Here is a 12,862-nt window from a genome sequence, read left to right as displayed (position 1 = left end):
TGTGACCCCCGGCGGGGCCCTGCCCACCCGCCCGGCTCCGGCACCGGCTCCAGCGGCTGAAGTTGCCCAAGTTGGGGTGACTGCGATGTCCCCCGGGCGGCGGGACCCCTGACGGGCGCTGCCCGCCCCCGAGGCCGCCCGGCTTTGTTGGGATTTTGTTGGTTTGTTTCCTTCTCGCTGCTGTTTTCCTCCCGTCCCGCCGCGGTGGATGGCCCGCGGTGGGCGCCGCTGGCCACGCCGCCCCTGCCCGGGCAGGATGGTGGCGGCGGTGCTGGCCGGGCTGTCCCTGCTCAGCCTCCTCACCTGCGGCTACCTGGCCTGGGGCAGCCGCCGCGCCGGCCCCGGCGGGACCCCGCTGGCAGAGGAGCCCGGGGCCGGCGCCCCCCGCTCGCAGCCGCACATCATCTTCATCCTGGCGGACGATCAGGGGTTCAGGGACGTGGGGTACCACGGGTCCGAGATCAGGACGCCCACGCTGGACAAACTGGCTGCCGAAGGGGTCAAACTGGAGAACTACTATGTCCAGCCCATGTGCACGCCATCCAGAAGCCAATTGATCACTGGAAAGTAAGTTTGCTACTACTTCATCATTCACCTCTCCAGCCTAAACGCTCTCCCTGTCGGAAGGAGAATGGGTGACCCTGGGCGGTTCACCTTTGGGATATCCTGTGGGCAGAGAGGAGCCCCTCTGGTTCGCTTAAAAACCTTCAATGAAACGGACTTCTAATACGTTTGAAATAGCCAAATAAAGCTGTCTCAGCGAGGCAGGAGGGTTCAGCACTGCGAGCTGCCCCGCAGAGCGCTGGAGCACGTTCATGGTTACAGCATCACTAACATACGTGCTACTTGTCAAGTTAACGTTGCTATGGCTGGGGAGCGATCAGCTTCGCTTGGCTGGGTGATTTCCGAGGCACTTAGAGGAGGAGTCGTCCCAGGGATCTGCCAGCCTTGCCTTTTCTCCTCTGTGTTCGCTCCAGTTACATCACAGGTCTCCCTCTCTCCAAGGGTTATCCTGAATTTATGAGGTGGTTCCCCAGTGTGTCACGTGTGGAGGAGCGCAGGGAACCCTGACTCCCTCTCAGCATCCTCATAGCTGCAGCATCCCTCTTGTCGCTTTGCAAACCGTTAGAAACTTTTCTCTTAAGCCACTGAAATAGGTGCCCGACCCAAATGGTGAAAGCCCTGGATTGGTATCCGTCAAATGGTGTTTATTGTGGTCTGTTAGCAAAATAATCAACTACCCAACCTCAAGGCCTTCTTACATTAGAAGGTTAATGAGGATTAAGGGGGGGGGTGTATGCATTTGAACTGCAGGAGCAATTTCCAAATAGCTCCAAGTGTGGACCCATTTACTCTGGAACAAAACTGCCTTGTTTCTGTTTAGCTTAACTCCTTTTGACAGGAACAGGGAACTCTTAAAAGAGCAAAACATAATGAGAGGAAAAAAAAGTTTATTTTCTCCTTTCCTAGAGCATAAACAGGAACAAGGCAATGTCAATATTACTGGTAAAAGAAACACATGTTAAATAAAACAAGCAACTGGCCTGCTCTCTTGCATCTCCATATGGTAGAGCTGGAGATAATTCCCAGTCTCGGTCTAGTTCCCAGACTCGCTGGACCAGGGAGATTTGCATGAAGAGCTGACAATGTTATCTAGAGCAAGAATGCAAGAATTCCACACAGGTTTTTGTTTGGGCTGCTTTTTTTTCTTTGCGCAGACCGTGTCTCAGAAGTTATTTCGAGACACCTCCTCAGTCATTCACAGGAGCACAGTTGCCCTGCGGCAACTTAAAGCAGCAGCTTACAAGGGAAACGTGTAAGAGGACAGCGTTTAGCTGTTGTCTTTAAAGGCGTGCAGCCGCTGGGAGCCAGGAGCTCCGCCAGCAGCACGTAGCCAGCCAGCTTTCTGAGGACCGTGGTTTGGGAACCAGCGCTTTACAAAGGGAATGTCATGCTGCACTGGAATGACTCACGCAGCAGCTGGAGCGATGGGATGACCGGGTTCCAGGGGAACCAGGGTGCTGTTCTGGCTCTTGGAGGCTGCAGAGGTTGTCTAAACACGAAAAAGAATGAAAGTCAAGAGTAGCAGTCAGTCAGTTTAACTATTTTGATCCTTCTCTAAATATGGTAAAAGGTAAGCGAGTTCTGAGGAACCCCGTTCTTTCCATCGGCTCGCCAGGCGGAAATGGTTCTGCAAATCTGCCTACTTTGGGTTTGGAACCTTTTATAGGAAAGAAGAAATTTGCTTATGCTTGGCTTTTATTTTCTTAGTCTGCTGTTCTAAAACCCTTAGAGCGTTTTGGGTTTTTTTATGTTGTTCTACTCCAGGGAAAAAGGAGCGGCAGAGAGAAAGAGCTGCCTCGCATGACTGAGAAATCAGGGAGGGATTGGCGAGGGGTTAATAGGCTGGGGAGAGTATTCACAAGGCAGACTCAGAGAATACTGTTTCCATTCTGACTGAAGATAAATGCTTGTGATAACTGCTTTTAGTGCTTTCTCAGTAGAGGTACCTTATTTAAAATGCTAGGACTTGGAAACTCCTAATCCAGGACAAGTGCTGTTAGGTCTCCAGGCAGTTCCTCTGAGGCTTGTGTAGGTAAAGAGACTCTTCCTTTGGTGGTTGTCCTGTGTGTGAATGAGCACAGGGAAGGAGGCTGGGAGTGACATGTTAAAAGGAAGAGGCAGAATTAGCTCCTTTTCCTGTCTGTGCTGGACCACAGTGGGTGAACTTGTCATCCTGATCACTTCTTCTTTCCTCTGTTCGCCTTCTCATCCCTTGTGCTGGTTTGAGCAAGGCAGTGGCCTGTGTGTACTCAGGAGGTTACTGACCTCTGATTCATTGTAGAAAAGGCTCTAGGCATGTTTGGCTTTTTTTCTTTTTTTATTTCTCCCAGAGGGTATGATTGAACATAAATTGTCCTCCAGAGGAATTGTTTTGTGTGATACAGTATTTTTTGTGGTTGTTTTCCCCTTGTAAGTAACAGGTGTGCCTCAAAAACTAAATTTAAGCAGAACACAGCTTAACTCTAAGACTACCTTTGAGCTCATCCATGAAAGAAGTGAAAAAATAAACACATTTCCATTGTTTATGTTACTGTCATTTACATAGAAGAACATAAAAACAATGCCTGAGACTTCAAATCTTCAAGTTCTCCCTGCTAGGAAAAGGGAGGGGATAGATAGCCAAGGATACCCACACAGAGAGCCATCTCCTTTTTAAGTGAAGAATTATTGAAGCATAGTGAGGCAGTTTTAAGAAATTCTGTAGGTTTATGACCAACAGGACAAGTATTCCTGTGAAACAAAGACTATGATGAACATCTGTTGGGGTAGGTACCCCAATTCCAGAGGGCATTATGCAGTGCAGTGGTATTTGCTGGAGCAATACTTAATTTAGCAAAGGAATTTGAGAATTAACCCTGACTGATAAGAAGGAATCCAGATATAATATGCCATAAATGTTTTGGGCATTTTGTAGGCAGCAGACACCTCCTTTCTCCTCTGAGCTCCCGGTTTTCTGCTGACCATCAGACATGTAACCTTAGGACAATTACAGGCACTGGAATCCCTGTGGGCCACAGGAAGGTTCCTCAGGAATAGGGATCACTCTTTGTAGGGACCAATGGACAGCTGGAGTTCCAGGGCACTGAGGAATCTGAACTCCCTTTTATGAGTCATGGAAGCCCTACACGAATCTCAGGAACGAGCTTTGCACAATAGATGGAATGTGGAGATGGAAGGTGTTGAGGACATGTTGAAAGTCTGGGGAAATAAATCCTTTTTTCCCCCAGAATGAAGTGAGATATTTGCTCATCCAAAGCAGACAGATTGTATAATCGGTAAGCATAATCTGAGTTTTAATTTAGTATAAATAATTCCGTGTGTTACTCTGGAGGATCAGAGTTCTTGGTAAGCCTCCTCTTCCCTTGCCTCCTGGGTGCACAGTGGTCCAACCTGCTGTTGCTCTGGGAAGGATCCAGCACAGTGGTGCGTGACTGGGAAGTTACCTGCTGTGCTCCGAGCTGGAATGAAGGGTCTCGGAGCCTTGACGGGATGCTGGGAAATGTATGTAACACTCCATTATACGTATTCCCTCTTCTGCAGTTAGGGAAATATGAGGGCTGCACAATATCAGCCCCAAGTACCTGGAGGTGATCTGATACTTTATCTGCTCTGGAGTAAAGAGTCCTGGCAGTCACTGGTCCCGAGTTTAACTCTGATCAGTGTTTCCATTAAGAACCGGGATGATGAAATAAAACATTCGGATTAAATACACCAGAAATGTGGGAGGGCCTGCCAGCATGAAGGGACCATGGTGATATCAAACATCATCATGGCAAATTAGAGAAACAGCCTGGAAAAAAAAAAAGCAGAATTAAAGCCAGCGGTGATAAACAGAAGATCATCTGCTGAACCTTTACAAGCTGAGGATGGTGAGCACCTCCTTACACAGCGTTTCTTTAGAAAAGTAGCTGGAATTGTAGTGAATCATGCACGGAATATGAGGTCAACATGTCACACAGCTACAAAAAAGGCAAACATCAGATGAGTTTGTGAGAACGGGGGAGCCTGGTAGGTTTGTGAGGCAGCCCTTCTGCTCCACAGCTGGAGCACTTATGCCCAAACTTGGGCATCATTATCCAAGAGCAGCGTTGGAGAGTGTCCAGAGAAGGGTGATCTGATATCTCGGGGAGATAACTGTGGGGTAAAGATCAGAAGAAATGGAGTTGTTTAGTCTAAAGAAGAGAATAATGAGAAGGCACGGGGTAAATCTCCAGTATTTTAAAAGCTGTGTGTGCAGTGTTGTGATGGGTGGCACCAGAAATGAGGGGCTTTCTGGAGTAGGGAAAACTCCACGTTAGATAACAGGGAAAACTTGCAAGCCTAAAGGTTGTGAAACACTGGAAAAGGCGGATTTGGGAAATTGCTGAGTTTCCTCATCAGCAGTCATTAAGAACAGGCAAGACAAATATGTCAGGAATGACATAATGTAGTTGGATCTGTCTTGGGGAAAAGGGTTGGACTGGATGGTGTCTCTTCCAGCTCGGATCCATCTGTGGCTTATTTGAAGTACAGATTAACTACAGAAGGCATTCTGAGGGACGGTGTGCATGAACGAGTATTAAATGCTAGGAGTGATTTCAGCATTCACTCTGAGAAAGCACAGTGTGAAAGTTGTGCTTTAGTTTTCTTCTAGAAATTCCCGTTTTCCATATCCTCTTTTCTCTGGAATTTTTCAAGATTTCCTCCCCCAGGCCTCATAACTCTTGCAGTATGTCACTGTTTATTTCTGCTGACTTCTTTCAGGACTGTGGGTGGGACTGCTGCCAAAGATGTTGAGGTATCTTTTTCCATCTTCATCTTCTGTCTTTCACTTAGGATGACACTGTCCATACATACATCTACGTGCTGCATGCACAGAGAACAAATAATTAGATGCAAGAACTTCCTTTCCTTGTTTTGTTCTGCCTCTGTGCTCTCATCCAACAGAAAATTAGGTCCAGGTAGTGAGCTGCTCTGTGAGAAGTCTGTCCACATCTCTGGAATTATTAATGTGCAAAGGAGCACGTGGAGGAGAGAGTTGGAAAGGAAACTCCTTGCAAACAAATACAAGGTGGTGAAAGTAGCAAAGTGTAGGACAGGTTGTGGTAACTTTTTCTTGCATCACTTTCTGGCAGCATTTAAGAACCTTGTTTGATGGTTTAGATCCATTGCATAGGACAACCATAGTGTGAGCTGACAGCTAAAAGTAACTCTGTTGGGGAATCTGACTTTTGGTTTTCCGTGTCCAAATTATACACAGTGCAGGAAGTTAAATAAATTTAGAAAATCTGTGATTGTAATGAACTCTGAGGAGTTTAAGGTACAGGCTTTTATCCCGTGGTTTGGTTTTGCTGTGGGTTTTAAACTGTAAAAGAGAAATTATATTCCGTGGAAAAGTTAGGCTTAAAATAATTAAGGAATTTAGTTCATTCAGCATTGTTCCTGATAGGTTTGTTTTGTACTTGATGCACCTTGCTGCCTGTAACAATAATTTGAATATTTGGACGAGTGGTAGCTCTGGACTCCTATTCAACTCTCCCTTTTCCCTGTTGCTCTTCCTTCGTGAGGCCCTGTAAGTGAATCAAGATGGGGAAACTGAGATGGGTGTCTGAAAATAAAATCGGAAATAAAAAGATGGGCTTCGCTTTCATTTAGACCAAATTAAATGGAACAGATTAAATTAATGTTTTTCGTTTAAATGCTATACATTTCACAGGAAGATTTTCCAGATTTATGAACTAAAGGTTAGAAGAAGGGAATAATCTGTCTACTTTCTTTTTATGATACCTTTGTGGGTGATAATACCAGACCCAGGGGGTTGTTTTCATAATTTTTGTGTATCTGACTTCTGGGTTTGAGTTTTCTGCACCTTGGGTTTTAAATCAATCCATGAGATTTCTTATTTTCCCTGCATTTGTTGCCTTGTTTTGCCTTGATTCCTAGTCAGATTTTCTATCTTGGAGTGAGTTTGCTCAGTTCTAGAATGTCTGGTTCAGAATGAAGGGGGTAATTTCACCAGCCTTCCTTTATTCCATTAATATAAACAGCACAAGGCAAGGGAACATTGTTCCTGTGTGAGTGATCTGTGTAGGATGTGTTTGCTTTCTCTGTATGAGTAGTCTTTTTATCAAAGCTGCCCAATTTATTGGTTTTCTTACTTAAAACACCTGGCTGGTGAATTCAATGTAAATGGGGAGGCTGGAGTGAAAGATGAAGAGTTCAGAAAGAAACCGAGACAAGCCTAATGGGTAACAAATTTAAAGGATTAATATAAAAGGTGTTTTAACCATTGAGGTTGGACTAAAATGGCTTTGTGGTCTGTGATGAAGTCGAAAAATTTTAAATAGGCAACTTCTTTGTACCTGCTGGCTCATAATAAGAAGGAAATTAAGCATGTTTCACTGTTCTAGCTCAACTGCAGCTGTAATATGTTAATTAGTGGTGTCAGCTATCACCTGCTTATTAATTCAGGCTCTTATCAACGTGTTAGCAAGCTCTAGGTTGGAGGGACAGGATGTTGCCAGAGCTGGAAAACAAATCTGGGATAATTATATACATTTTAATACGCTTCAAATACAGAATTATCTTCCTAAATGCATGTCTGCAGAGACTGTATTAGATAAGCATTAAAGTAGACATTATTAATATTATAGGTATGTTGCAGCCCCACAATGTTTCTTTTCAACACTGGGGCAGAAAATTCCTGTATAGAAACCAAACTGATTCCTTACTTTGCTTGCACTTAAACACCTGATAAATGTGAGGACATTTGTGCCATGGCAGCTTTCTCAATGTCATGTACATGCAACATTCTAACTACATTACTCTGGCTTTTATTTTAGTTTTCTTTTTTACTTTTTTTTTTTTTTAATTGAAATATTAATTCAGCTTTTTGGAGCACGTTTTAATTCCAATACATCCATTTATCAGCATATTAGCTGTTTTCTAGATAAATCTCTCGTGTCCGTTTTCCCATTCTCCCTGCTTTTATCTTCATTTATGCATTTTAAAACATTTCTTCCCCGAAAGAGAATTTTGCACCATTACAAGATAACATTATGTAATTTTTCTTGGCATTTATAGAACACAAGTGGGTACCAAGGTACTGCTGTGGAGGCAAGCTCTGTGACAATAAGCTCTCATGAGAAATGAGTTCCCTTCTGTTTTGAAGAGGGAGAAAATTACAAATATGAAGAAACGCTATAATTTGAGGAAAATGTGAAGCTGGAGGGAGTGGAGAAAATTAGTCTCAAGGTAGGGAGAAGCAGTGTAGTATCTTTAGACTAAATATACTTTAATAGACACACTGGTGCCTCACAAATTGTGCCTCTCTGAATCCAATAAACTTTGTCAAAACAATATTTACCATCACATTTTATCTACTTCGTTTCAGTTGTCATGTATCACAGTTGATAAAGTCATAGAAAACCGGGTTCCAGGGGACCCCTGGAGCTTCCTGAATTCCTGCCAACTTATATTACACAGCAGGGATGTGCTGACTTTATAAACTCTCTCTTATTGTTTGTTTCCTCCTGGAAATGAAAAAGTATTGCCAAGTATTCAAGAAATTGGAATCTTGACTATTAGGGAATTCCCTAACTGTACCAGATCGTGAATTTTAGTAAAGAAACCTGTTTCATGAACTTCTTTATATTTAATATTGAAATTTTCTTTCTTTTTAAGGGCCAAGTGATGTAATTAGTGAGTTTGTTAATGACCACAGCATAATAGCAGCCCCTTCCTTAAGTGTTCCATGGGCCTGTTTTCAGGAGCCTTCAGAGGAAGCTCTTCTAGTTTTCTGGCTGATTTCTCTTAAAGCTGAAAGTTTTGACTTTTGTATGTGCTTTACCACCATCACTCCAAGACAATTCTGATCTGCATTCTGCTTAAGTCTTAAATCTTAACTTATTTTATGGTTCTGATGTGCAACAATAAAATTCCAGGTGGAGGTGGGGGAGGAAGGAACAACTTACTTCGGTGTTGTTTCTCCCCTTGAAGAAGTACTCTAGGCAAAAAATAAAGTGTTTGGAGTGTTGGTGCTTAGCTCATGGCTCTCCATTCTTACCAGCTTCTGTTTCCATGTTTCTGTATCCATTTGAAATTTGGGAGTGCTTCATCTGGCTGTAGAAATGCTTCTGCTTGCTCTGAGCTTTCCTAATGGCACGTGACATTTCTGTCATGCGAAACGCTGGCTCTTTCCCACTGGGAACATGTGGCTCAGTAGTGTATTTAATGTCTTCTCTTCTGACCTCAAGGCTCTGATCCATGTTGATCCCAGGAGCCAAGTGAGTTCCTTCAGCATCCTTCTGGTGCTCTGCCTACTCCTACCGAACGTGACCTGGAAGTGCACTGGAGTTTAACAGCCTGAATTCCAGCTGTTATCTCCCACACTGCATTATCTTCACCAGTAAACTGATTTAATGGCTTTTTTTTTTTTTTTATGTGTGTAGATGTAGCTTTTCTTTTTGAGTCTTTAAAGTGCTTTTGAATCTGAAAAGCTGTAATGTCAAGATTACTCTTGTTACTCAGCTTTGTAACTGAGTCATACCCTCTCACTTCAGGAGCAAAAGCATGTATTTTGCTACCATTATCCGTGGTGACTCAGCTTAGGTAAGGCAAAATTAAGTTGGTGGGCTATTCTGCTTTGTTTTTCTTAATAAACAAGATGCAGCCTGAGACATCTTAAAATTAAAAATCAGAGTGACACATTTCTGTATGAAATTATTTCACGTCCTTTCAGTTTGGGGGGAGGATTTTGGGGCATTTCTGCTGCTCAACAAAGTACTGATCCTCATAATAAATGTGTTTGGGGTCAGAGGCCTGTGATTTAGAAGATGAGACCATTTATTAAATTGGCCCGGTTGCCAGTTCCTTCCACAGTGTCCCATCCTTCTCTGGGAAAACCACTGGAAATTATTATATCCATGGTAATACTGGTTCTCTGTGCAACATTTCCCTCCCATCCTTCATGATGCCTCTTTGACCTCTCTCATACGATCCCCAGAAAATATTCAAGCCTTTCAGGTCGTTCCAGAATTAGTTTTAAACCCTTGGAGCCTCCCAAACCTCTTCCTGGACACCAGCCCACCAGGATGTCCTTTCAGAGTCCTCTCTCTGCTTTCAAGGCCAATCAGTTTGGCTGCCCAGACCTAAATCCATTCTCTTCATTTTCCTTTTTTCCTGCTTCTGGCATCAAGCAGAGGAAGAGCCAAACCAAGTCTTTTCCTTGAGACGGAATTGTCTCGCCCTGTCCTTTAGTTCTCTAATTCTTCAGGTAATTTTTGACTGAGCAGCCTTGATGTATCTTTCAGATGGCATGAGAATTTATGTTCCTGTTAATCAGTTACTGGTGTGCACAAAGCTTTTGTATCCATAAGGAAAGAATATTTATACTTGCCTTATCAGTGTATTTTAAGGCTGGATTAATTAGAGTTGATCACAGTAGTAAATACACTTTGCAGGGTTTCATATGGATAATACTACATTCACAGTTCTAACAATATTTTAAGACAGTTTAAAAACCTGTTGTCAAAGAAGATTTTCTAATAAATACTTGATTTGTACCCTGTAGCTTTCCATCAGTATTTTATTTTAAAACTGGAAGAGAAAAAGTGATACTAACAGGGAGAAGAAGGAACTTTACGAAGTTTGCATTACTCCTAAGAGTGTTTGGAAAAGAAAACAAAGCCAAGGCAGTTGGATAGAGTTCAGGGATTTCTAATTAGATATGACAGGATATGATATGTGACGTGATATGATGTATAGGCAAGATTATTCTCCTTTCAAGTCCACCCTTTATTCAAACCAAACGGTGCTTCACCGATTTACTACCAGCCCTGGAATGTAGTTCTCTGCTACTGCCAGCTTGTCCCAGCAGTGCAGGGAAGTTTGTTACGCTGGGGTTTGCCAGCTGAGATGGGAACAAGGTGTTTTTGGGGAAACAGGTGTTCTCTGTCCGACTGCGGAGTCCCGGGCTCCGCGACGGCCCCTGTGCGAGGCTTTGTGCTGGGGGAACAAATTACCCACTGTGCTGCTCAGGCTGGTGTCTCAGCTGATCCCTGGGCATCCAGTCCTTCCTGTGCACGGCACAGAGGGCCGTGCTGAAGAGAATCCCAGCTGGGCTGACTGGCTGGTACTCTCCACACCGTTCCCTTTACTTTCCTGAATTGCTGTTGGCTGCTTTCTGGCCAGGCGGGAGTGCGGGGAACAAACTGGCACTTGCTGCTTTGTCTCTGCTTTGGATCTAGAAAACAGTGATTTTAGAAATCTTAATAAATTACCTAGTCCCTCCTTCTTCAGGAAATCATTAAAAAGTATTATTAAAATATGCCAGAATAACTTGTTCCTAAAAAACTTTCAACAAAGGTTTGCACGCTTTCCCCAGGCAGTCTTAGCTATGATTTTGGTTGTAGAGCTTTTAAATTGTCTAAATTCCATCTTTCTTGCTGTAGTTTAAGCCTCTGATCTCTTGGCAGTTTTCAAGTGAAGAACTAACTTTGCTACAAAAAGGTGATATATCTCCTGTCCATCTATTATCACATCTCTGCCTTTACCTTCTCCAGCCTGAGTGAGACCAGTTCTTTCCATCTTTCTGCACAGATCTTGGTTTATACAACTCTGATGGCTCTCAGTGTTCTCCTCTGGACTTTTTGTATCTGGGCCTATTTTTTATTGGAAAGTGACACAATGTTCCAGTTAAAGTTTGACCAGTCCCCTTCAATATTGTCTTCTAAATCCCAAAGTTCCTAAAATATTTTCACGGTTGAGTAATTGGAAGGCAGTACATCATCTCCTTTACTGGCAGGAATTTACCTCAGCAGAAAATGTGGCCGAAGCGTCTGTTTATCAAAGAGTGTGTTTGAGGCTTTTCCGCTGCCGATGGGTAGGAAATGTCACAAGAACAACAGGTCTTGTGCTATTTTTACCGGCTCAGCTGTGATCTGGAAATGAAACCGAGATGATCATCCTTCTGGGTCTGTTCCTGTGAGAACACCCACGTTCTGGTGCAGCGTCAACCGAAGCGCGCTCGAACCGCACCGAACCGTAATAGGATAACGGCCAAGGTGGAGCCATGTCCCCTCTCTGGATGTTTGGATATGAAGCAAATGCATTTCCTTTTTCTCTAACAGACCTGAAAGACCTTTGTCAGCTGTTTAATTTCCACGCTTTAAACAGGATGCCATTTGTTTGACTCAAGCATTTGTACAGGTCCCAGTAAGATGCTGCTTTTTCCCCCAGCATTGAGTTGCTGCTGACTCATCCTCAGGCTGGACTATCAGTAAGCTCCAGACCTTTTTTTCTGTGAGAAAATAAGTTTTTGCCGTTGATTATTCCTCCCCAAAAGCACTACTCTGGTTATTGTAAGTGAATGGCCTCATGTTTATTAGTTCAGGTTATTGCTCTAACTCAATTTCCTTTTGGATTTCAGCTCTCCAAAAGACAGTGCAGCAGCTCAACGAGTGCAAATTCAGTCTGACCAAGTAATGGAATTGAACCTGTATAAATTTCACCTGAAAAATACATTCATAACCCCTATGAAAACAATCACGAAAAATGTAATTAACCCAATTGCTTTTACTAATTCCTCACAGATGTATTTTAAGAACGAAAAAGCCTGTAGCTTAAATATATTTATTCCGAACTCATCATCTTACAACTTGAATTTGCCAAGTATATTTTCAGGATTAGTTGAAGAAATTATATAGGCATATCATGGAATGGTTTTAGTTGGAAGGGAGCTTGAAGCCCATGCAGTCCCACCTCTTACCATGGGCAGGGACATCTTCCACTATCCCAGGTTGCTCCAAGCCCTGCCCAGCCTGACCCTGGACACTTCCAGGGATGGGGCAGCCACAGCTCCTCTGGGCAACCTGTGCCAGGGCCTCCCCACCCTCACAGTAAATTATGTCTTTTTTGTGATGTCTTTTTCAGCTTTGGGCTTTTGGAGTCTCGGTTTGGTTTTGGGTTTGAGGTGTTTCTGCCCTCCCTTCTCTGTGTTTCTGGTCCATCAAACAAAATAATGATCCTGGGTTTTGGCATTCCAACGTCAAATGGCCCGTGCCGTTGTCAATGCATCCTGCGTAGCTGGAGTGTTAGTGGATGTCATCTGCAGGTATTAAATAAAGATAAAAATGGGTCAATTGTTCCATCTTCATTTGTTTGGATATTCCTGTGGAGAAATGAGGCGAGAAATGACCCAAATGAGCAGGCAGGACCTCCTCTGTAGCCGTGGTGTTGTGCTGGAGCTGGCAAGGCAAGGCTGGAACAAGCTGGGAATCCAGGGTGATCCGATTTGAATCTTGTTTGTGGCATTCTGATA

At 43.6% G+C, this 12,862-nt stretch overlaps 1 protein-coding gene across 1 annotated transcript in view; it reads left to right on the top strand.

Annotated features, from left to right (window-relative positions):
• The first annotated feature begins 208 nt into the window (after positions 1 to 208).
• Positions 209 to 12,862, top strand: part of ARSJ (arylsulfatase family member J) — a 32,313-nt gene continuing 19,659 nt past the window's right edge. Inside the window, exon 1 of the mRNA XM_017825071.1 lies at positions 209 to 567. Within this exon, the coding sequence (XP_017680560.1) occupies positions 209 to 567 (359 nt within the window). The remainder of the gene's footprint in view (positions 568 to 12,862) is intronic.

Source organism: Lepidothrix coronata, unplaced genomic scaffold, assembly GCF_001604755.1.
Source record: "Lepidothrix coronata isolate B3197 unplaced genomic scaffold, Lepidothrix_coronata-1.0 Scaffold116, whole genome shotgun sequence".
Lineage (NCBI taxonomy): Eukaryota > Metazoa > Chordata > Aves > Passeriformes > Pipridae > Lepidothrix > Lepidothrix coronata.
The sequence above is the reverse complement of the archived record's forward strand: the minus strand, read 5'-3'. Positions and strand labels throughout refer to the sequence as shown.